This window comes from Maniola jurtina, chromosome 6, assembly GCF_905333055.1.
Source record: "Maniola jurtina chromosome 6, ilManJurt1.1, whole genome shotgun sequence".
NCBI classification, from domain to species: Eukaryota; Metazoa; Arthropoda; class Insecta; order Lepidoptera; family Nymphalidae; genus Maniola; species Maniola jurtina.
Genome location: NC_060034.1, coordinates 2,975,730 through 3,002,363, shown reverse-complemented (window position 1 = coordinate 3,002,363; position 26,634 = coordinate 2,975,730). Strand labels below are relative to the sequence as shown.

General features: G+C 34.6%; 1 protein-coding gene across 1 annotated transcript in view; it reads right to left on the bottom strand.

Moving 5' to 3' along the window:
• Window positions 1–13,590: 13,590 nt before the first annotated feature.
• LOC123865924 (nephrin-like) overlaps window positions 13,591–26,634 on the bottom strand; it is a 198,704-nt gene continuing 185,660 nt past the window's right edge. Inside the window, exons 16-17 of the mRNA XM_045907145.1 lie at window positions 20,686–20,828; window positions 13,591–13,835 (exon numbers count right to left, since the gene is read on the bottom strand). Of these exons, the coding sequence (XP_045763101.1) occupies window positions 13,737–13,835; window positions 20,686–20,828 (242 nt within the window). The 3' untranslated portion in view covers window positions 13,591–13,736. The remainder of the gene's footprint in view (window positions 13,836–20,685; window positions 20,829–26,634) is intronic.

The window sequence follows — 26,634 nt, the reverse complement described above, 5'->3', positions numbered from 1 at the left end:
TCACGGCCCAACCGCTGTACCGATTTTGATGAAAGGTACAGACTTGGGGTACATCCCCAGAAAGAACATAGGCTACTTTATATTCTGGAAAATTGAAGATTTCCGACAGGATTTAAAAAAAAACAAAATCCACGCGGGCGAAGCCACGGGTATCCTCTAGTACTGAATATTATAATGCGAAAGTGAAAAGATATTTTCACGGGCCAACAGTTTAACCGATTTTGATGAAACTTGGTACAGAGTTAACTTACATCCCGGGGAAAGATAGAGGCTACTTTTTAGTCCGGAAAATCAAAAAATTCCTGTGGAATTTTTAAAAGCCGTTTAACCGATTTGTGTGTTTGGTATGGAAGTAGTTTGCATCCCGGAAACTGACATAGGAACCGTTGGATCCCGGAAAAGCAAAGAGTTCCCATGGAAATAAAAAAACTAAATTGACGTGGACGAAGTTGCGGGCATCAGCTAGCAATTAAATAATTTGCAATATAATATATTGTATAAGTACCGAGTAGAGTAGTAGAGTATTTTTACCATCACACTGTATCTATAGGTAAATAAATATTTCAATATATTTTTTCGTAAGGAACAAAAATAAGTTTGTTATTATTACTTACTTAATTATTATAACTTAGATATCCTCACTTAAGACTCACTTTATTGCAAATCGATGGGTAGACAATGGAAATCGATTACATTAACTTTATTCTTTGAAACCTATCTAGGAAATTTAACAAAATCGTTTTGGAAAAAATATTTATTACTTACACCTTCACTTATAATTAATACGATGCCGATATATTCGTAATATGTTGCTTTCAAGAATACCCATACAAGATTGAAGAGTAACTAAAATGAAGTAAAATGAATTATTTTAATATTTAGACATAGAAATTGTAAAAAGTTGATTTCAAACTACGGAATATAACATAATGTATAAATATCGCTCACCCTACTTTTAAGTGACATTTACAAAGTGGGGTGAGCGATACTTATATATTATATTATATTTCCGTAGTTTGAAGGCAACTTAAATATTTAGAGATACAACATTACTATTTTGTTATACTTTTGTAATGCATACAAAATAGTAGGTCGTGACTGACTAAACGACAGGCATCTTGAACCTAGCTCTAGAGATTTGAAATATTCAGAAAAAAAACCTCAAGAAACTTAGAGATGCATCAAGGAAGGATTAAAAAAAAAGTTTTAGAAAAAGTTTAAGTTCACGCAATTAATTATCGCCATTAGATCTTACAAATTCAACAATTGACAATCAAAAACTGTGCAATGGTACCCAATTTGGTTTTTTGGTACCCAAATGATTTGACTTTGACTTGTAGTTTGACTTTGAAAAGAGATATTGATTGATATTCATTAAAGTACAGACATAGATACTCTATTTATCTTAGATCCTCACCAAAAAATGATTTTGTGAAATTCTAAGGGTATCTTCAAATTAGCTTAATCCATATAAAAGGTAATAAAACATATTACTTACCGAACATTTTAATGATTTAGTTGTGTAGCTCATTCCGTCCAACAAATTTTTGTATGCGTGTAAAAAAAGTTTCAACAAAACACAAATATCGTCTACAGATATATTTTTGCTGGTACATTTTCTTTTTAGCTGCATTCCTAAATTTAAAGATAAAATGCTTAAATATTGCAGACATAGGGGTAACTTACCACAAGACCTTACTTACCAAGATGTCTCGTCCTGGTCCATATCAATTCAAATATTAGAGATCTTGTTAAATGACTCATGTGGTTTGTTGAAATTAAACAAATGCCGGCAAAGTGACGATACGACCAAGTCGTTCTTGAATCATATGAAAACAAAATCTCTATTGTATATTTCACGGACATAACAATACCAAAAAATACTAATGTCACTTTTAAGTCAAAGCACTTGTTGTTAAACCCCGTTGCCACATCTATAGTTTTAATGATATAATACAGTTTTCTTAATTTATCTTTAACAAATATATTTATTAGAATATTTGCAACAAATTGCAATATCGTTAAAATTCTGAAATATTTTGATGGCGTTGATGCTGGTTTTGCAAAAGAGATAAATAAATTATACAAGCCAAACACAAAGTAACCGACGCAATAGAACTTAGCTAGATAACGAAGCACTTTTGATTTGAAAACGTCGTTGTAGTAACCAAATAAAAGCTTTATGATCATGATGAGTTTCAATGATGACATATTTTGCTGTAATGATTTGTATATAATAGTGATAATAATGTAACAGGTCTTATACAAAAGAACTTTGAAAAATAAATGAATTAGTAGGTATCAATCATTATGTTTTCATATTAACTAATGACTTTTCCACTTAACAGTATATTTGGAAGTGGGTTTTATCATAAATTAATTGTTAGTTGTTATAGTAACGGATTATATAAACATTTGAAAAGTTTTACGTACGTGCTATTTTCACCTTGTCCAGTACTTTGAGCTGGGCGTTAGTAGATCAATCAGTCAATCAATCAGTCACGTTCTCCTTTTATATACCCTATACAACTAAATGTTGTACCTATTACCTTATTTGAAGACTAAGGTGATTTAAATAATTTCAACAAAATTGCTTTTTAAAATATCTTAAATATAAATTCAAAAATAAAATGAAATATAAAATAGGTACTTTTCTTTATTAATCTAGTAATAAAATTGCAACAAAACAATTACATAAGTTACACATATTTCCAAAAGGCCTAAAAATAATGTTATGTCCATTGGGATAATGCGCCATAATGTGTATTTCGGTGGGCGGTTTTCAATGTATTCCAAAAAGCACCATATCAGTTGATGTAAGCTTTCGTCTAAAAATCAAAATATTTTATTAATTTCAGGACAAAATGGCTCGATACTCCTTGAAATTTTTGGTGTTTTGGAATAAAATATTTTTGTATTGTACGAGTAGATAACGGGTACATACCACGATAAAGAAATTTTTAAATGACGATATTTCAACAATTAAAAACACCAAATTAATCATGGTATGTACCCGTTATCTTTAATATAAAATATTGTAAAACCACAAAATAAACTTAAAATCACTAAAAATATATTATAAAATCTCGGTGCTGCCCGTCGGTTTCACTTGCTGCGGCCCGCCAATTTTACTTGGGTCTTCCAATAATTCAATATATTCAATGATTCAATTTAATACTTCAAATTCGTCGCTATCTTGATATAACGACGAATGTTAATGCGACAAAATAACGGGGCTAGATATAATAATCGTTAGAAAATCATACAGCAAGATCCCAGGACCTCCAGACGTACCAGAGGTACGTATAGGTACCAGTTGCTGACGGTACATAAAATATTACTCACTTTTCTACTGCTAGTCGCGGTGTTGATTTTTATGGGTGTTGTACAGAATATAATTAAATTCAATACTTTACTAACTTAAATTTACAATAATAATAATTAATGTTTGCCGTGCACATAGGCCCAAACTAGTAGATAGGGGTACGTTAAAAGTACATGGACACATCATCACTGCTATATCTCGCATATTTTGCTTCTTAGAAAATAAGTAACATCTGGCGGCCTTGGGATCTTGGACCATCAGCTGTAATAATATGCGTAATTTTATTTTACCTTTGTGCATCATTAGTAGTTCACCGAGTGTTTCTTTAATGTTGTCGTATTCATTTAGTAACATTTCTGCAATAAAAGCTGATGCACACATTACAAATATTGCGATAATCCCTTCCATCAAAAGATTTATAGTTGTACTCGTTTGGTTCTAGAAAAAAAATCAAGTTTTATTTAAGGGTCCTCGTATTTAAGACTGAAGTGACCGTAAGGAGCGATTACCGGAAAAATTAAAGAGTGCTCACGCAATTTTAAACAACCTTAATCCATGCGGACGACGTCACGGGCGTCATTTAGCCTAAATATATAGAAGGAAAAGGTGACTGACTGACTGACTGACTGAATGATCTATCAACGCACAACTCAAACCACTGAATGGATAGGGCTGAGCATTATGACGTAAACACTATTATGAGGTAAGCATCCGCCAAGAAAGGATTTTTGAAAATTCAACCCCTAAGGGGGTGAAAGTGTAGCCCACGCGATCGAAGTCGCAGGTATAAGCTATGGTCAAATAAAACTCATTATAATATTAGGTACCTATTCTTGATTAGTGAATTAATATTTTACTTACGCTTGCAATAAAAAAAGCAATGCCAGTATAGACGTAATAAATCACTTTAAAGAAAACGATTATTAAGTTGATACAAACCTAAAATAATATAATAATATATTAATGACTTAAATAATTTACAAATATTATGTCCTATTATAATATTTAATAATTACAATAATAAACAATCATATCGAATCAAAATTTTGCTAATAATGATCATGGACCCAATAATGTAAAAACATAATTGATATAACTTACCGCAAACTTTATTGATCTGTTTGTATAACTCATTACATCCAATAAATTCTTGTATAAGTGCATAAATTGTTTTAGTTTATCAAGCTTCTTATCTGTAGAGATATTTCTGTCACTGCAATTTAATTTTATTTGAATGGATAGATACCTCATTCTGGACCACATCATTTCGAACGATATCGATATTGTAACAAGGCTTAGGTGATTTGTTGTTAACATTAACAAAGTGGCTATGTGAGGAAAGATCCAAAAATTTGTTGTATCAAACCTAAAAAGAATTTCAACAATGTATTTTACACAAATGCTTGCACTAAAAAATACGTAAGTCACCATTAAGTCAAAGTATTTATTTTTGAATCCCATTATTATATCAATGGTTTTGATAGTGGAATATATTTTATGTAATTTTTCTTTAATAAATAATGGTGTTAAAATATTTGTAACAAATTGCACAATAATTAAAATGTTAAAAAGTAATAGTTTTTGATCACTATAAATGTATATTATGTAGTGAAGACAAAATCCCCAGTAACAAAAGCAATATATTTTTGCCAAATGGCAAAAAGTTTTTGATGGAAACACTTCGCTATAGTAACCGAACAATAGCCTTATACACATAATGAGTTTTAGGGATGACATGTTTTGGCATATAGTTTTTAAATACTTTTGGAGCATGATTATTCAAACCGCTAGCCGAACACCAAATAAAGAAATTGTTGTTATGAACAACAAGATTAATCAATTTAATATTACTTAATATTATGTCAACGCAATAATATGTCGTTACAATCAATAAATAGACTACTGTTTGTATGGTTTTATTAAAACAGCTTTTACAATAATTAGAACAATGTAATTAAACAGGTGGATTGTGTAGGTTAAGTTTTTTATTGATAATAAAACTAACAAAATAATCATATAGGTATATTATACAGATTTGAATATGGTTAATACATAATGTTTCGAACATAGATCTTACAAAAAGAACATAACATACATTTTAACAAACATGCTTGCTCGATAAAGTTTAAGTATTTAACAAAGTAGGTAAGTACCTATGTCGGTTTATATCCTAATTTATAAATTGCCTAAATGCGTTTTACTATTTACCATTTTATTTTTGAAGTTCCGTACCTCAAAAGGAAAAAAGGAACCCTTATGGGATCACTTCGTTGTTGGTCTTAATAATATGTCCCGGCCACATTAACGGCCAACAGCGCGATGTTTAACGGCGTTTCCCGTTAAACGTAGATGTAGCCACGATCAACGTTGAACGGCATTCACAATGCCGTTTGGCGTTTGTCGATAAGTCTGGTGGCGGTATATTTGGGCACAACAAAGATATAGTTAGTTACAAGTATAGCAGTTCCGATGGAATATTGCATAGGTTAGTCAATACCAATTTGTTTGAGTGCATGATCTATCAACTTGATAGGAATACTTTTATAAATTAATCCTTAGTTTAATAATTTAATGGATTGATACTTCATTGGTGACTTAAGTTTTTGAATAATAATTATTATTAACGATCGAATTTTCATATTATGTTAATTTTATATATTCAATAATAAATCGATAGTTATTTAGATTTGAATTCCATACTACTTTTTAACAATTTTTCATTGACAAATTAGCCTTTGACTGCGATTATCATCATCATCATCAGCCTGTGGACGTCTACTGTTGCACATACGTAGGCTTTCCCTAAAGAGCGCCACCACACTCCGTTCTCAGCCTTCCTGATTCAGCCACTTCCCGCCAACCTCTTTATATCGTCGTTCCATCGAGCTGGAGGGCGTGCCATACTATAGGTACTTACTTGCTTATACTTACGCGATCTCGCCTCAAGGACGTTCCGGCATAGGCCATAGTCCACCACTCTCATTACCAGATAAAAGCATGACAAAAACATTGTCAGTGTCAAATTCTGATGATTTCATTATTCTGATATATCATTGACGGGTTTCCAATGGCTCATTTATCATCGTTTGTTTTACGTTTCATTTTTTGTTCAGATTGGCTGATACTGTCTGACAGCTCTTATCATAATTTTGATATTCAATTCATTCTTTTCTGATTGTTCGCTTCAAAGCCAAGAAGTCTCCGATATTTACAAAAATGTCTGATATAACCTTATTAGGTATTTTGGATTACTATTTTATTTATAGGTTACTTTATGTAATATATTTTTATTTATACCTAATATATTTTTTTTATGATATCATTCATTTTGAAGATCCATTTGAAATTTATTTTCATTTTCAGATATTCGAATTAAAACTGAAATTAATTAAAACCACTAGTCCGGGATTTTACACCTGTTCGGATAAAATCTTAAAGCTTTTTTGTCCAACGATGTTGTACCTATTGTCCAGGGTGTAACCAGAACGCTAACAAAGACGAAGGTGATAGTAGTACTAATGATTACTGATAAGACACCATACAAAACCGCGATTTTTTTAAAATCCTGTATTTTACACAATATATCATCACACTAATAATATTATAAAGGCGAAAGTTTGTATGTGTGTGTGTGTGTGTGTGTGTGTGTGTGTGTGTGTGTGTGTGTGTATGTTTGTTACTCCTTCACGCAAAAACTACTGGACGGATTGGGCTGAAATTTAGAATGGAGATAGATTATACCCTGGATTAGCACATAGGCTACTTTTTATCCCGGAAAATCAAAGAGTTCCCACGGGATTTTTAAAAAACCTACATCCACGCGAACGAAGTCGCGGGCATCAGCTAGTTGCAAATAAAACATCAAACTGAGATTAGAGGACAACGAACGTTCCGTAAATAGGTCACTCGAAGTCAATGCCGCGTCGTATGTGAGGCATTGCCCCGAGTTTTGCACGCTATACAATGCGGGTTTGAAAAATATCTAATCACTAAAACTAAACAAGATAAGGCAAATAGTTATTGGCATTGAAATGTGTTAAGCTAGTAGGTATAATAAGAACACTAAGTTTTTGCTAGCGTTCTGGTGTTAAACCCTGTATGATGTCTCTGCTTTAACTTAGTCTTCGTGCAAGAGATTTTAAATATACAAGAATAATGAAGCCAACTTGTGAGAGACTGACTAAAGTAGCTAGGCATAGCAGACAACAGACAGGCTGCACTTTGAAAGGATGAAACACTTGCGAGGAAGTTGTGGTGTAGCGCCCTTGCCTTCGAAAGCGTGCGTAAGCCCACTCACTTCACTAGCTAGCTTTGTTAACAGACTTCAAAAGAACTCAATTGTATACGTATCTGTGTTTTAATGAAACTGTGAGACAATTATTATAAGACTGTCTGGTGTCTGCAGTTAAACTCGAGCTTTTTTCATACGCCTCCTGTGTGTTGAATCTAAACTCTATCTACGGAGAGAAATAAGTACCTATAGGATTCTCTCATGTTTCCCTCTGTATATTATGTAATCCTATACCTACAAATGACAAAGACAAAACGCCAGTGGGCGATAACCTTTCACAACCAATCACAAATGAACCTGCGTTATTATATACTCTATTACAGAACCTATGTTTTCAAAAAACATTCGGAATTCAATTCGAAAACATAGGTTTGTTTGTGATTGGTTAGTTACTCACAATAGTCAACGCCAATGTTATCTCATACATAAGCAAGACGGCTTTTAAACATATTAAAAGTATAGAAGAATTACAATATTTAATTTTTCTATTAAACTATAGGTACCTACTGAAAATTCTAGTCAGCTTCTGCTTTTTGAAAAGCTCATTGGGTGGTAATTATGTCAGTCAAACTTGCATTGAATTATGTTTTAAGGTACAATATTATCTGTGATATAAAAGTATTGGATAAAGCTATGTGAAAATCTTCTCTTTCATCCAATATTTTACAGAAACATGTTACGCAGGTCATTTTTACAATTTTTACACCCAAATTTATTTGAATGGGGGAAATTTTTCTCATACATACAAAAAAAGGTGAAAAATTCAATAGATCTTACTGACATATAGATCAAATGGGGAATTACAGTGTTGATAGATTGCCAGAGGATCACGCCGCATTGATAGAGGACGGTCCAGTCAATGGCGGCGAGATAAATAGCCGGGCATTGAATGCTTAACAAATGGTCTTAACGCCTCGCCATCTCCCCGACGTGGACACAAACGTTTTATACGTCGGACCTGCATCACCGACACAATGCTTTTAGGTACGGCCGTGTCGTTATTTATGAGCCAAATTTTTCTCTGATCCCTTACTAGGAAATATCCATGGAATCGATTTGATAGAATTTGATGAGCAAAAAACGCCTTATTGCGGAGTGACTAACAAAAGTGATGGTACCATCACATAATTTCGTGAATTGTTTTGATCACCGAATTTGTTTTTCTTTTTAAATTCAGATTCAAGTTAGCCCTTGACTGCAATCTCACCTGGTGGTAAGTGATGATGCATTTTAGAATGGAAGCAGGCTAACCTAGAAGGGGTATGGCAGTTTTTATTAAACTCATACATACCTCTTTGGTTTCTATTATACACGGCGTCATACCGGAACGCTAAATCGCCTAACGGCACGGCTTTACCAGTAGGTAACTAGGTAGGTAGGTAGTAGTTTAACTAGTCACGGCCGAAGCCTCCCACCAGACAAGACCAGTGATTTAGAAATTATAAAATTCCAAGCCTGGAATTGAACTCGGGGCCTCCCACCAATAAGACCACAGCGCTTACCATTGTGCCAGGGATATCGTCAAAATTCAAGTAAAGAGCACAAGTCAGTATTCTTACCTCCATAAGCTTGAATGTTAAAATTTGGAAAATGTTTAAGATCCCTGACTTGTGGAGCTCAGAGCTTTTTTGGTGGTCTAATTCCTGTGATTGGCCCGTAAAGTTGATTTCAAACTAGGGAATATAATATAATATACAAATATCGCTCACCCTACTTTTAAATGTCACTGTTCACACTGTTAGATGTAATAATATTACATCTAAGTGTGAACAGTATATTTCCGTAGTTTGAAGGCAACTTAATAAATGGATACACAAATGTTTACACGTCGAACCGCTATCACCAACATGTTTTTAGGCATGGATGTTTTAATAATCATACTTATTGAAGTTTTGTTCATTTCCTAATATTAATGGAAAAAGAAGTTCAACTTCTTGTTCTCATAACACAGGATTTTAAATTCAAATAAAGTGCTTTTAAATCATCAAACGAATCTACTTTTACCTACCTTATTTACTTACTTGATCATGTAAACCTTTGGTCTGCAGATGAGCATTCTCATAGCATTCAACAATATTTTAATAGATCATGTAGATCGTTGGTACTTTTTGTCAGACTCAAAAATACTTACCGCAGTTGGCTCACATTCATACATAGCTATCTTGTTTTACTCTCGTGAGCTTTGTATCTTCGGTCTTACTCATCAGCGACAACGGATTTTATATACCATGTAAAATGAACGTACCTAAGGTAAATTGTATGGAATATCGCTTTTAACGAATTCCGCTGTCGAAATATTAGAAATTAAGTAGGTATTAGCTAAAAAATACCAAATTTTCCGATTTTCGTCCTTGCTTTTTGCAATTAATTTGAATTTACCTTTATCACTAACTTCCTATATTATATTTAATGCTGGTTATGCCATTAAACTTAATTTTTAATTTAAAATGTTATACTTAATACTATCTATTTTTTAGATTTGGCATAACATTTTCAAGATTATAACTTTTGAAGCACTAAAATTTATTTGATATTTTACTTGTAATAGGTACCTAGAATGTTATTAATTTTTTATTCATGTTTCTGTGAGGAAGAGGAAAGGAAATTAAAATAAAAACAAGCCATAATATATTTGAGTCACTTTAATGAAGACATATAAAAAAATGCTGTTCATTAATTTAAAACATTTCACAATTTTATTCTATTCACAATGAATATCATTAGTGCATCCATAGATTCATAAATTCATTTAAACTTTACATGAGCAATTCATTTTATTCAATTTCCTGATATTATGAAGTTTTATGATAATGCTTTTGTGTTTTACAAAATGAAATTACTAAGCTATAGTACCTAACCATAAATTAAGGTATCAAACGGCTATTCTGAGCAAAAACTGTGTTGGTAAAATTAGTATGACATTGGATATCAACAAGATAAACTTGAAAACCCGACTGCGATCGTCTTAAAACACTGAAATATTAGAGTAAAATTATTTTTCTGTCGATTGGTGTATTTTAATGTTGTTGTACATTTATATCCATGAATTCCGAATTTGCTCCTCTTTCATTTGACACAATAGCAAAAAAATATTTTTGGAGACCCCACTTTTTTTGATGTAACATCCGCTAGGCCAATTTTTTTTCGTATAAAATATAGCCTATGTCACCCGGGCCTTTACAACGAATAAATTGACACCCCATTCATCAAAATCGGCTCAGTAGTTAAGGCGCTATGGTGGAACACACAGAATCTGGATACAAACATACAAAATCTGGATACAATCATACAAACATACAAAGATACATACATACATACATACATAGACTGCTAAAATCATTACCCTTCCTTTTGGCTTTGCCGCAGTCGGGTAAAAACCAGGAGCTGCCCTCAAATATTTTTCTTCCGAATGGCCTATTGATATCTTATTGATAAAGGAATGGCTCGTGTAATGCTAATTAAATCAGTAAAAAATAATGAAATTTTGTAGAAGCGCTTTAGAAAGTTATTCAGTCTGTGGTTTAACACATACCAACTTTTCATTCAGTTAGAGAATCATAACTTTCGTTTATTCGTATGAGGTGATTAGACGTAGGATGTGTACACTTTAATTCTGTATTATAATATTTTACTGATTTCATATAGGTATTATATTGTCTCTTGTTTCAGGTTTAGATTATTTTGTCTTTTTTTAAATAATACATTTCTTACAAATGATAGATATAGTAAAACATAGCATACTAAAATAAAATAAAAAGTTAGTGCTCATTATAATATTTTAGTTAATTTCGTTTTTCATAATAAATACTTTTATTCACTAGTGAAATATACAACTGCATCGTTATTTCGTAATAAAACATTAACGAAATTTTCGATTATTTTATTACAATAAATAGAATTTAACAATTATTATAAGTATAATTACTTATTCATTTTCTTATCGAATCTTAATTTTATCTTATTAATTTTTAAGAATAATTTTATTTTTGTACATTTAATACATCATTATCTATTTCATCATTTACATTAGATTAGATAATAGTAAAAACAAACAAATCTTTGTAAAATAGTTTCGTAGTTAGTAGAAACTATAAATTTTTGAAAAAAGTTGAATAAATTGTCTTTAATAATAATTACAACTTCTTTATTTTCATTGGTTAACAAAAATATAATTATTACAATTAGCTACAAGTTACTGTCAAATAACATGCATGCTGATGAGCCAACTTCAAAATATAGACCATAACAATATTTGAAATACAATAAAAACATTATTGGAATTTTAAAAAACATTACAGGGTAAGCATTATTTTATAGAACTAGCATTTGCTAGTTCTATAAAACAAAGTTAAAACAAAGTTCTATAGTTAGATAAATTACAAAGTGAAATAAAAATTACAAAAACTAAAAGTTTGTGAATTTCCTACGCAGATGTATTCTTTCTAACATAAAGTTTAGTTCTGATGTTACATTAATTTAGCTATTTATTTACATAATTCGATAAATCTCCATAATGACTTAATCCACATCGAATGTTGAGTTTAATAAAAATTATCTTACAATCTTAGGTTTAGACTAGTAGTATAGATTTATTTACACATCTTTACTTATCAGTCATAGCTTTGCTCTAAAATTTCGCGAGAAATATTCTATAAAACGTGTGATTTCACATCAAAGTGCTAATATGTTAATGTTACAAGAAACTAAAGTCAAGGTAAGGTTACTTCTAATTATGAGGTATAAATCAACAAAAAACAATAAATATATTCTAGTTAAAATTATATTGAAATCTTTGGTATGGCTACTTAAATATTAAATGAAATGGACTTAAGTAAAATATAAAAAGAAACTCGTTTTATTTATCTAAATCCATATTAAGCTATTCGTTAAATAAACAACCAAATAAATAAATAATTGACTTAATAATGAACACAAAAATGAAATAAGTATCTATTTCAATTTTCCTTTCAATATTTTACAAATTGGTCAATATTACAATATCCAAAAAGAGTATTCCTTGATTTAGATTTAAAATAAGTAATAATTGAATTTGATATACCTACATACTTCAACCATTAAAATACAATTTGCTAATATAATTTAACGCTATATAAAAATTCTTATCAACGACTTTTAGTCGACAATTTATGTTTACTTATTTACATTTTATTTTAATTTACAATATTTTATTGATAGCTAATGTAATTGCGTTACAACTTTACAAATTCTGTTTTATTTCATGCTGTAGGTTTTTTACCTAAAAATCGTGTTTTATAAGGCCTTGAACGAGTTTAAACATAACCATGAACAACCGATAGACCCCCACTGTTGGACATAGGTTTCTTGTAAGAACTTCCACACGCCACGGTCTTGCTAACAGTTGTTGTTGTACCAGTAAAATTGATATTTTTTTAAATTCCATTACAAGTTTGCCCTTGACTGCGGTCTCACCTGATGCAAGTGATGGTGGAGTCTAAGATGGAAGCGGGCTAACTTGGCAGAGGTATGGCAGTTACATTAATCGCATAATACGTGGCATCGCACCGGAACGCTAAATCCATTGCCAGCAAGGTGGTAACAGATTAGACCAGAGAAAACTTAGAAATAATAAAATTCCAAATTTCCTTCGCTGTGAATCGAACCCGGGACCTCCCATTAATAACACATAGCGCTCACCACTGGGCTAGGGAGGTCGACAAACTTGGTGAAGCTAATTTAAAATTTTTAAAACATTTATATTTTGAAAAACCCAACAGTCAGATTTAAATGTAGTATAGAAGCAGGCGTTATTTTGTGGAAGTCAAAAATAAATGCCTTTGCAATTAGGCATTGTAAGGTCTACATCTCCTGAGGATGCTCCGGTGTCGGGGCGAAACGTGCGTCGAGTGGTGTTGGGATTTGAATGGTGCTGCGTGTTGGTGGTGCGTGTGGCTTGCTTGGTGGCTGGGTTTTCCTACATGTTTATCAGTGGGAGGGCGGGCGGTGCATGTCGCATGCTGCATGTTGCACCATACAGATTTCTTTGGTTTGGCGGATTATAGCAAATTAAGCTTTTGGTTCCTCGTTCAGTCAGATTTGTAAAGTCGCAACGCAAGTTAAACCTTATTGCCACTAAAATCGTTACACACAACTTTCTTGATGTGCTGCCAAGAGCGGGGTTCGAGTGGTCACGACCTCTCGATGCGACCTCAGAGTTCCATTTACGCCGCTGCGGTCGCCCTGGAACAAATATTTTATGTTAATCCAGTTTCAGTTTAACACGCTCTAATTAAAGAGTTAATTTTCACACCTACTGTATACAGACACAGTGTTAATCCTATATTTTAAACGAGTAATTCTTTAACATAACTAGCTGAAGCCCGCGACTTCATTTCCGTGGATATAGGTTTTTGACCTCATTGATTTTCCGGAATAAAAAGTAAGTATTAATATATCCCCATTCCAAATTTCAGCCAAATCCGTCCAGTAGTTTTTGCATTATAGAGTAACAAATATCCATATATCCATACAAACTTTCTCGTTCATAATAATATTAGTAATATAATATACCTAATACCGACCGCCTGCGGTATTACTCCCGTGGGAATTTTGAAAAAGTCAGCTTTGTTCCTTGAGACATTATAAAAGGAACTTGAGACATTATAAATTATTCGGTGGATAATTTCAGCTTTCTAGATCTTAGAAGTGGGTGTTGATGGGTCAGTCATGAGTCAGGGTTTTTATTTTTACTTAATTTAGATAATGACATCATATTATTTGTTTCTTGGAAAGATTTGGATAAAAAATTCAAGATAATGTTTTACTTTCCAAGTAATCTAGATCAGTGTCATTGAACTGGTAAGAACTCTAAAGGTCACGAGAGACCCCAGGTACTACTTATTAATTATTAAATAATTGTAATGAATACCTAGATAAATTTTCCTCTTGATCGGATTTCAGCCACGTCGGCCAATCTCAACACAGACTAGCCAACTATGTCGGAGATTGAAATGTCATTTCCTTTACAGTTAAAGAAAGTGACATAATTGCTTAAAACGCACCTAACACCGAAAAGTGAGAGGTGCTTGCCCGGGATCGAACCACCGAGTTCCCGAATAAGATGCCAACTTCTTAACCACTACGCTATCACAGCCTATCACACTTCACACAATCACACTTCGCACTAATATTATATAGGCGAAAGTTTGTGTGTATGTATGTGTGTATGTTTGTTACTCCTTCACGCAAAAACTACTAAAGGGATTTGCCTGAAATTTGGAATGGAGATAGATTATACCTTGGATTAGCACATAAGCTACTTTTTATCATAGAGTTCCCACGGGATTTTTAAAAAACTTACATCCACGCGAACGAAGTCGCGGGCATCAGCTAGTATATAATAATAATAGCTTTATAACTTGTGTGCCTTATATTGACGGCACTACGTCCTACGATGGTGTACCGAAAAACTCACCACAATCGTAAAAACCTTGTAAATATGCTTTGTAAACAAATGAAAAAATAATAAAATAAATGAATAAATAGTTTCAAATAGAATTCGATAAATTACTTGCTCCTAACTAAACATGCAAGAACAGAACGATCGCAAGTCAAGGGATGTATGTAAACTCATGTAGGCATGTTTCCCCTAACACAGTACCCACTGTGAATTTGTGAATTTCGAGGAATTTCTGTTACGCGGGCGCCTGCAACCTGTTTAGCTGTCTGTTTAAATGTTTATGCTAAACACTACCTATGTTTGTACCAAGTAATTAATACACCCGCTTTAGTAAATACAGAATAAAGTTTATGTATGGCTTGGGGTAGGACCTAAGACTCCAGCATGGAAACCCACGAGGTTTAAGCTGGAACCAACTATTGCAACTCGTAATATTTTTGACGTGACAACGTCTTATAATTCGATAGAGCCGGCTGCACGCACGAAAAATCGTGACTCATGCGGCGTTACCTCGCTCTGAGGCGTTCCATGTAAGGCTTGAAGTGCAAGCGAGAGCGCGGAACGAGCGATAAAGAAGCACAAGCGGCCTTTGTTGTCACGTTCAACTATCGTCAGTAAACCGACTTTACAGACAACCTATTTTTTTTTTATAATTTTGGATAGTAAAAGAAAAAAGATAAAACTACGGGGATATCTTGAGGATATAATAAAGGGCCCTCGAGACTCTCAATGGCAGTTGTCAGTGTAACTACGTTATTGACATTTCCAATTATTATGCTCCATAGATGCCGTTTCAATCAGTTTATCAATATTTTTGCTCTCAATTTCAATTGATGTGCCAATTTTTTGGTAAACGATCGATTGGCATTGAAATATTGATTGAGCATCAATAAAACATTGACAATTGCCATTGATCGTTTCGGGGGCCCTTAACAGGGCTCTCTCCGTCACTCGCTTCATACAATCGTAGTTCCAATTCCATTTGAATATTAAGTAACCAAAGTCCATGAAATTTTGCAGACATATTCTAGAAACTAATATCTGTGTCTGTGGTGTTTAAGATTTTTCTAAAAATATGTAGTTTTAAAATTACAAGGGCTCAAAGATTTGTATGAAATTTTTTAAGACCGCGTAACTTTGAAACCGAATATTTTAACAGAAATCTGAAAAGCGAGTGACGGAGAGACCCCTCTTAACAGAGCTCTCTCCGTCACTTACTCCATACAATCGTAGTTCCCATTTCATTTGAATATTAAGCAACCAAAGTCCATGAAATTTTGCAGACATAGTCTAGAAACTAATATCTGTGTCTGTGGTGTTTTAGATTTTTCTAAAAATATGTAGTTTTAAAATTACAGGGGCTCAAAGATTTGTATTTTTCTTTAAAAAAAGGCCCAACTTTGTGCTCGTTTTTCTAGACAACGAAGCAATTTAATGAAATTTGGAAAAACCACAGACCTAGAAAATTTAATGAATATTATGTAGTAAAAAAATTATCGTTATATATTTTATATTGTTATAATTATGTGGGAACTACGAAAACCAGAAATTACACCCAGAAATCTTGAAAATTTCGTGCTGTCTCGATTTGTGCAAGCGGGGTGGTGAAGTGCGGGGGACGACACGTGAAACTGACAGAAACGGACAGTCTAAACACACGGGCCACATTTAGACTGCACCCGACTCCAAACTTGTCGATAGGTCTAACTAAATACATTTCAACTTGCGTTAGACGTATGCGTTACCTACTCAGACGTTGCCTGTAGATAAAAATATGTCTCATGTTTGCTGGCAATAGCGCATGCATCAAACCCTGCAAGTTGCAACTCTCTTGCAACCTATTCCTCACGCAATACGCACAGCTTTAATATTATAATTTTTGACAATGTATACTATATGTAATGCCATATCACAGGTCACTCTCTGATTTATTGCTAACAATTTACTTCCAAATGCAAAGAAATCTAAGTGTGTTGAATTCACACTGCCCAATACCAGGACCTTAAATGACATAAATTCATTGATAAATAATCATATGTTGAAAATAAAGGAGAACCCCGTGTTTCTCGGTATAATGTTAGATGCAAAGCTTCTATGGAACACCCACATATCAACACTTGATGGTAAACTCAGCTCTGCTGCTTACACTGTTAGAAAAATTCGACAGGTACTGACGTGGAAACTGCAAAAATTGTATATTTTGCCTATTTTCACTGTATTATGTCTTACGGACTCTTGCTATGAGATAAAGCGGTAGATATTGAGAAAAAAATGTATTACAGAAAAGGACAGGACGTGCAATTTATAATTTAAAACCGCGCGCTGCCATACAATAAAAATATAAGGAAATAAGTACCTTATCTATTATCTTATAGTAGCTTCTAAATATATTTACAACTAGCTAATGCCCGCAGCTTCGCTCGCGTGGATTTAGGTTTTTAAAAATCCCGATCCTTTCATTTCCCAGAACAAAAGTTGCCTCTCCGTAATAGCCCGTCCCCGGGATGCAACTTGTTTCTGTATCACGTAAGAATATTTAAACGGATTATCCTTTTCAAATCCCGAGGGATCACCAGGATTTAGGAATGCAATTTCTTACAGCATCAGGGTTGAGGTCAACGACAAAGTGTTTACTTGGTATAGATACCTTCAATATCAATTAATAATCGACACTTTTTAAATCCCATTAGCTTTAGTAGTCAGGTCCCCTGCAACATCAGGATTGAGGAGTTGGAATCCAAATTTTTTATTGAACAATGTCGCAAACTTTCTTTATCGATTAAAAAAACTACCCAAAATTACGCAGTTAGGTTACCTGCCAAATTTCATGGTTTTGAGTCAACGGGAAGTACCCTAAAGGTTTACTTGACACACACGACAGACAGAGAGATAGACAACAAAGTGATCCTATAAGAGTTCCGTTTTTCAGTTTGAGGTACGAAACCCTAGAAAACGTAGGAACGGCATTCCGAACCAGTGGTAAATTTTTCTGACCATCCAAAAACACTTTGAAGTTTACCTAAAAGTTTACAGGAATAAAAATTTATCATTGTATTCCATTCCATTTCATTCTATTCCATTCTGTTCAAAGATAAATAGATAATAAAAATATTTGTCACCGAAACAATAATTTACGATACATCGACCAATATCAATTTTACTGATGACAATCTGACTATTACCAAAGTGAACGACTACTATAATATCTATTATATACGACTAACATAATATGTATTATAAATTGTGTGCCGTTTGCATTCTCACTAGGTTCTCATTAAGTTTGTTTTATTTGGTTAAACTTTCTGGCATTTATATTGTTATGACGTTTAATTGGCAAACAGTCTGTTTATTGGCTGAAACTCAAAAATTCAGCCAATCACAACAAAGAAAATATTGTAATAATGATTGATGCAGCTTTCTGTAATTGAAAACAAAATATTTGACATTAACTTGAATGTGACAGTGTTTTCCGAATAGGGTTGCCAGAGGCCCCGTATTTTACTGGTTACCCCGTATGTCAGGATAGAGAAACCGGTAATTATGAAAATAAAATACGGGGCAAATAAAACTAAATATTTTTAGGGTTCCGTAACTCAAAAGCAAAAAGAACTCTTATAGGATCACTTCGTTGTCTATCAGTCTGTCTGTCTTTCCGTCTGTCCGTCTGTCCATCTGTCCTTCTATCCGTCTGTCATGTGTTCATGAACAAATATTAGTATTTTCAATTTTCAAAGTAAGATAACTACATATATCAAGTGGGTTATCATATGAAAGGGCTTTACCTGTTCATTCTAAAACAGATTTTTATTTATTTTTATGCATATTTTTTTTAATGCATAACAGTTTTTGATTTCTCGTGTAAAATGTCGAAAAAAATACCCGAATCGGAACCCTCGGTGCGTGAGTCTGACTCGCACTTGGCTGGCGAAACCGAACACTGACGTTATGTCCAGTAGAAAGAATATTTTCCTTTTGCGGCAATGCGTAGCCGAAACCCACTCGATATTGATCATGGTCGTAGCCAAGGCGGCGGGGCTTGGTTTGAGGATGTTAGCCTTTTTTTATACAAGTTAGCCCGTGACTTTAATCTTTTCTAGTGGTAAGTGATGATGCAGTCTAATTTCTTGGCCGTTAGGGCCATACTAACCATATAACTAGCCATGACCGAAGCCTCCCACCAGACCAGAAATTTAGAAATGGCGACTGCGCCTGGGAAGCCGTCAAAAACCTAAGCCTAAAATAATACTTACACTATTTCTTGCATTTGCTTACCAATTTTTTTTTGGAAATATATCAAACATTTCGCGCTCACTTCACTCGCGCTTTGAATTTGTATTACTTGGTGTAAGCCCCGCAATTTCGTTTGCATGAATTTAGAGTTTTAAAAATTCCGTGGGGGATTTTTCGGGCTAAAAAGTTTATGTCTGGGATGCAAGTTACCTCTGAATAGTAAGTACCAAAATTTTGGTAAAGAAGATGGGCCGTGAAAGGGTAACAAATAGATAGGCAAATAGATATACTGTCGTATTTGTAATATTAGTATGGATAGGGAGCTTTAAAAATAAAATCTTGCTATGGCTAAACTCGTTTCCCTTTCACTTTAATTCTTTCTGTAATTGAACCAAAAACACTTACGCTCACTGCGCTCGCGCTTTTTTATTGTTGTATTTTATCTCACTATCAAATTGAAAGGCGAAATTCCACTAACCAGGTAATTAGCCCATAAAGTTGAGCGAATGTTATTTTCCTCATGACAGGATTCAGTTCCGGCCCTGATAAAACCTCTCCCGAAATCGATTCCTGGCTACGGCCATAGTATTGATACTGTGAAGGTGGAATTACAAGTTAAATGTAAATTTAAGTTAAAATGCAAAGATTGTATGCATGAAATGTATAACATTTTGCTTTACAAAACTAGAGTTTTTAAAAGCTATTTAAATAAATAAATCTTTTATTTAAAATCACATTGCAAACACAGTTCACCAATCAAGACACGGCAACATACAGAGAAAAAATACAAAACTTACAAATAAACTGAAATATCTAAATAGGCTTTCCATGCATTTCAGAGAGAACCACCGCCTATTTCTTCAAATACTTCAAATTTTTAAATTTCTTCAAATCTAAACCCCGTATTTTTGATGGTGGTAGCCTGTAAATCAAAAAGAGGCAGGTGGCAACCCTACTTGCCACATGACATTACAGAATGAAAAATTGTTTTCATTACTCGGTAAGCCTACTGCCATAGTTTCACAGAAAGTGTGACGGTAGTTGTGACCTCTGATTGGTCGACTCTCTTTCACTATTTGCTAAAATTGATGATTGCAACAACAATTTTTTCTTTTTTGTAATCAAAAACAGAACACGGACGTCATACAGGTTGACTAATTGCAATCATTTCTGACCGGCTAACATTGTTCCGCTAGTGGCTCAAACTCACTGTCGCAGCAAGAACATGGTAAATTCAGCCAATCACAGCAATTAGAATTGGTTATCACAAATGCACCGATCTAGGAACCGAGAATACACGAACCAGGGCAGATAGAGATGAGAACAATAATATCATACGTAGGAAATCGACGGGGGATCGTTGACAATGATCCTCTTAAGATAAGTTAATTTGTTCCATACCGGTAACTCATGTTGCGTATTAGTCGACACAGGCGAGGTTGGTGATTGGGTTCGCGCCAAACTGTGTGAGCTGGACGAATTCTTGGCTTCCGACTTGGCTACCACTGCTGAATACTGTGGCGGGTCGGGCGGGCAATCTATACCTGTACAAACAAAATAATGGTCATTAGTAATTGGCATCATCATCTCAAACCAGCACCAGTCTACTACTGAGCACGGTTCTACTCTTACGCTAAGATCTATAGAGCGCACTTTGACTTTGCTCAGACTTAAAATTGAGGTAAACAGAGACAGATTTATGTGAGAGACATATCTCTGTCTCTTTTTAACTATGTCTTAAGTCTAAGCAAAGTCAGAGTGCTCTCTATAGATCTCACCCTTAGCATGAAAAGGGCAAAGGTCCACCTTGCTGGTCAAGTCAGACCTTATATATTACTTTTGGGAATATTATGGAGAACTATCCGGTAGCATGTAAACTACAGTCAAAGCATCTCGCCAAACCAGAACAAATCACAAATCTCCAAATAGCCCCATCAGGAACCGAATAAGGGCCCTACCACTTACAATATCACAGAACTCACCACTGCGCTGGCAACATCATCAAATTTTTGAAATAATTTGTTCAATTAGAAAACAAGAATCAGAATCAAAGAATTGTTAGCAAAACCAAATTGATTCACTCTCGGAACAAGACATCCCAAATTGAATTGAATTCACGGGTCATTTATTTTTATACTCACAGCTTGAATGTAAACGGTCCACTCCCACTGAAGATAAGATCATAACATTAACCGTAACGGAAACTCAAATGAGTGCTCCCTTATATGAAAAGCCCAAAGGATTCCCTCGCAATCTTGGACATCGCACTTACTTAAGCCTAGGCCTATTTGGCTTAATAGGTAGGTAGTAACCTTTTACCATTTGTATTCTTTAATCTTCTGTTGGGCTTAAATATTTTGATGATATGGTTTTAATGTACCTATTACGAAGTTTTACCTATTTACTAAGGTAAATAAAAGTAACTTATCTATCATCAACTTTTTGCAGGATTTAGAATCGCACGTAGCTCCGAAAATTAGCCCCTAAACAAACACCTTTTCGTTATAGGCGTCACCAACAGTGCTCTGTGTAGGGCCTGTATGGAGGTCGATGAAACATCGATGCACGGACGTGGCAGAACAACGAGATCGCCATTTGGGATCCCCAACCTCACTTCATGAAGCCCTCGGCAACCTGGGCGGTCTACTAGGCTTCTGGAGCGAGCTTGGATGGCTCGAGTGAAGACTTTGGCGTGAAGGGCCAACGCACGCACAACAGATGGAAACTCTAACCAGCCCAGGGAGACACAAGAAAGAAAGAAGCTCCGAAAATTTAGAAATGTGCGCCCGGGGTCGGACTCCTGACCTCCGGAATAGGTGGACGACAGACTATCACTGCTCTTAAATCGAGCCTCCACGAATCAAGGCTCAAGTAGCTGACTGAATTGACTGACTGACTGATCTATCAACTTCAAGAAAAAATTACTGCACGGACGTGGCTGAAATTTAGCATGCAGATTTATAACGTAGACATCCGCTAAGAAAGGATTATTGAAAATTCAACCTCTAAAGGATAATAGAAGTTTGATGTTTGGATAGTCCAAGTCGCGAGCATAGGGTAGTTTGTTAATAAATGAAATTCACAGTGAATAACACATTCAATCATATATACAGTCAGAGAAACGTGGCAAAATTTCAAAAACGCATTTGTTCCGCAAACGCGCGCAATAAACCCCTGTGTCACAGATGTTGTTAGACAAATTGCACTAGAATTTTAAAACCAATTCCATTGTTATATGGCACTGTCGCCCAGCTTTGAAACTTTGCTTATTAGCTGAACAAACTGCTGTTCTGTTCCATCCATTAGAGGAAGAAGTTGGCGGTTCTTTTTGTTGAGTTTGCGCTTTTAAATTGAATTAACACTCGGTGTCATTGTATCACGTAAGTTGAACGAAACAGAACTTTCCGGATGTTTTTGATTAAAAAGTATCTCACTCGCCACTGGCTTTGCACATGTCACCCCGGCTTTGCGCGTGTGATCTAACCTATTATGACACAACTAAATTCGTGCATAAATGTGAAAGTGTGTCTGTATGTTTCCTTTTACCTGCCGATCCAATCTGACCTTTTCAAAATTTGGTTTATAGTTAACTTACAGTACTAAAAGACTTCTATCGCGCCATTTCAACTCTATGGGTCAAATATCATGTCAAAAGGACGGTTCACCTTTAAAATAAGGACTATAAAATCGTACTAATGACATGGCACTTGACACATAAAGTTAAAATTGCGCATAAGAAGTCATTTTTAACCCCCGACCCAAAAAGTGGGGTGTTATAAGTTTGAGGTATGTATCAGTGTATCTGTCTGTGGCATTGTAGCTCCTAAACTAATGAAACGATTTTAATTTAGTTTTTTTTGTTTGAAAGGTGGCTTGATCGAGAGTGTTCTTAGCTATAATCCAAGAAAATCGGTTCAGCCGTTTGAAAGTTATTAGCTCTTTTCTAGTTATTACTGTAACCTCTACTTGTAGGGGGTGTTATAAATTTTTTATTTACACTTGTTTATACATTATTAGCTAATTTTATTCTGGTAAATCATAGAATTCCTTACAAAACCCAAAATCAACGCGGATGAATTTGCGTACAACATCTAGCGCTTTCAACCTGTAAGCGCAGCACAGTTTGGAAGATAAACTTTAAATAATAATTCCTTGTTATTTGCATCTTGTATCTACTCGTACAAACTCCAATATAACAATGAAACATAAGTGTCATCAATGTTTTGCATTTATTAAACTTATAAAAGAAAGAACCTATTTTTACATTTTCCTTGATATAAAAATAATTTATTGTTATCCTGAATAGTTTCCTTTGTAACTCGTAAGTAGGTAGGTAGGTACTGTAACTGAACTAACGGGGTCTTAAAAAACTCTACCCTATTTTTCCTTTGGATCTTTCTAAAGATTACATTTTAAAACAATTTCGTTAAAGTGGCACGTGTATCGTATAGCGGTAGGACCCCTTGTAATGTTGTGTCCATAATAAACCAAGAACTTTTAGAGCGTCGGAAATAATGAGTTCATCAGACTTAAACGACTTTACAGAGTTCAAGTATTAAAAATGTGTGTCTGCGTATAACATCTCTCATGCATTCGGTCCGGCAAGACTATTGCCAGTGCGAACTTAGTTCGAGTATTGAAAGTGTGTTGTTTGTGTATGAATATTTATTTAGCATTTGGTATGGTGAGACAAGTGCTAGTTCAAGAATCAAAATGTGTATTCCCGCACAGGAACGTATTAAAATATGGAAGGATCATGAGACCGCTCTTACAAGACAACACTTCATATAGAGCCCTACTTATTAAACGTGTGTGTGTGTGAGTGTGCTTCTTCCTTAGGAAAGGAAGAAGTTGTGTGCGGCATCATTCACTCTAGTTGGCGTAAAAAGGGTTTAGAGTGAATGATGGTACGTAGCTCCACCACGCCACGTACGGTGAGCTTCTGCCTTCCCTTGGTATCCCATCGTCATACTGGGACCCTCGATAAATCAAGAGATCAATATGGCACATAAAATACCAATGAACAGTAGCTCCCCCCCCACACACGTCATCATCCAAATAAACAGCGCAGCGTATGCAAGCATACTTTAGGAAGTGGTGCGTGCCACTTATGATCCCACGTTGCAGCCGAAGCTGAAATAGCATTTTTATAGTGGTGCCCTCCCACTACAGACCTGTAATAGGTTTCAAGGACGGGTCAGACTCACTGCGGGAATATCCACAGGCCTTAACCCAACCTTCAGTATATATGCATTAGCGTAATTTTGTATGGGTATGTTATTAATATTGGGTAACCACCACAAGGCGGTTAAGTATTCCAACAAATGTCAGAATACAAACAGAACAGCAGCATTACCTGCCCTCTGTGGTCAGTCTGTTATTAAAGCACATTAGAATCATCTCAGCGAAGGATTCACAAAGCGCCTAAGACACTAGGGCTCGCCTTAGTTAGGATTGACAAAGCATCAAAGGCACCAGGGTTCTCCCACGCATAAGTTTCTTCCAACGCGCTCTGTCATATGTCGGATAGTTAATATCACCGAAAGCCATCTCAAGCAAAGATCACCGAACATCCGGAGGACACGCGGTTCTCCCCGCCAGAGCAGCCACGTCGTCAACAGTTCAAACATAAATCGCTTTTAGATCTTAGGAGGTATCGCCCCTATATAACAAATATATCTGTGTAATTAAAGTGGTCCCTTCTATTCGAATGTTTGCTTAGAATGTTTCTCTCCAAACACTAACTTGGTCCGAGTCTCAACTCAGTATTCTTTAATATAAACTTTATGTATCGCCCCAGTACAGAATTTAAACAAATTAATTATCTCCGCGCATTACGACGTCCGCGCAGGCACCGCCCGCCGACGCAAATGCACGCGGTCCCGCTGTGCGGGTTCACGTTCTGATTTCGACTCTGCTCCGAGCGTTACGACGCCCGCGCACACATCGCTCGCCAACGCAATTCGGCCGCGGTCGATCGCGTCTCTGCATCACCGACGTGCGAAACGGTGTTTGCCTCTTTTCGAAAATTCAAAAATTAATTTTATGTTTGTATGTGTAAGTACATCTCTACAAGTATTCACTGACCTGATTTTGATAAAATTGAAGTAAAAATTTTAATACAATTTTTTTTTTTTTTTTTTTTTAATATTATTTTGGTAACACTTTGGTGTAAAATGTAGGGTCGTTACATTCAACCCCCTAAATTCTATGAAGAATGCGAAAAGATTACGTTCTATGAAGCATGCTGAATAGAATTTACACTAGAAAATACAATTCCTGTTTACTTTGCGCTTTCAATGGTCAACCCCCCCGATCTTATGATTCTATGACAGCTGAATTTATCTAAGATTAATATTCTTATACCCAGATCCAAAAACGATCTATGCTTGACACTTAATTTGACTATTTTTTGAATTTACATCATATATCATTTGTTCTACACACTTCCTTTTCATAACTTACTACTTTATGCTCACTTCTTTGTCATATCATTCATCGTCAATCAACATACATAATATTTACTCCCACATTCATTTGACAACATCTTGATAATATTCTCATAACATTCTCTCGTTTCTAAACAATATTAAGTATTTAATCACAGTACTTCCGTATTCCCCACTATCCCCTTTTTAATTACCTAAGCGTAAATTCAATAATTCTTGATTCCCCTAGTTAAGGTGTCTAATGCTCCCTCTTTTCATTTTTCCTTTTTTTTTTTTTTTTTTTTTTTTTTTTTTTTTAAGTTATCTACCCATTTCTTACATCTTGAATTTTCACAAACTCTGACTTTATGACTTCATGATCTAAAACTTATTAAGATTTCACGTTATAGCATGTGTTATGCTATAACATGATTACCCTATAATTCCTCTTAAAATCCACGTCTCCATCACCTATTATCCATCATCGATCAATATATTTAATTCTTTCGCTTCAACAAACTAACTTTCTGTCTTTCGCTCTGTCCACCTTTTATTTATCGTCTTTCGCTTCATCAAGCTTTCTTTCTTTCGCTCTGTTCACCTTTCATCTATTATTTGTCTTTCGCTCCTTATTCTCTGTCATTTACTCCGTCAATCATTAAACATACCATCTCTTATAACCTTTTGCGCATATAAGCTTTAAAACAGGGTACTTGTACACTAGCTAACTCTCACAATCACGACACACAACCAGCTACCACAACCCCCTGTCAATTAGACAGTTACTACATTCTTACTTCCTTCTCTTCAATCATCTTTCCCCCACAACCCCCTGATAACAAGTCGTTTAAGTCTTTATGAACTCAAAATTTCCTTACTCTTTCCATTTCACGAGCAACAAATTGTAGGCTTTCGCCTACTT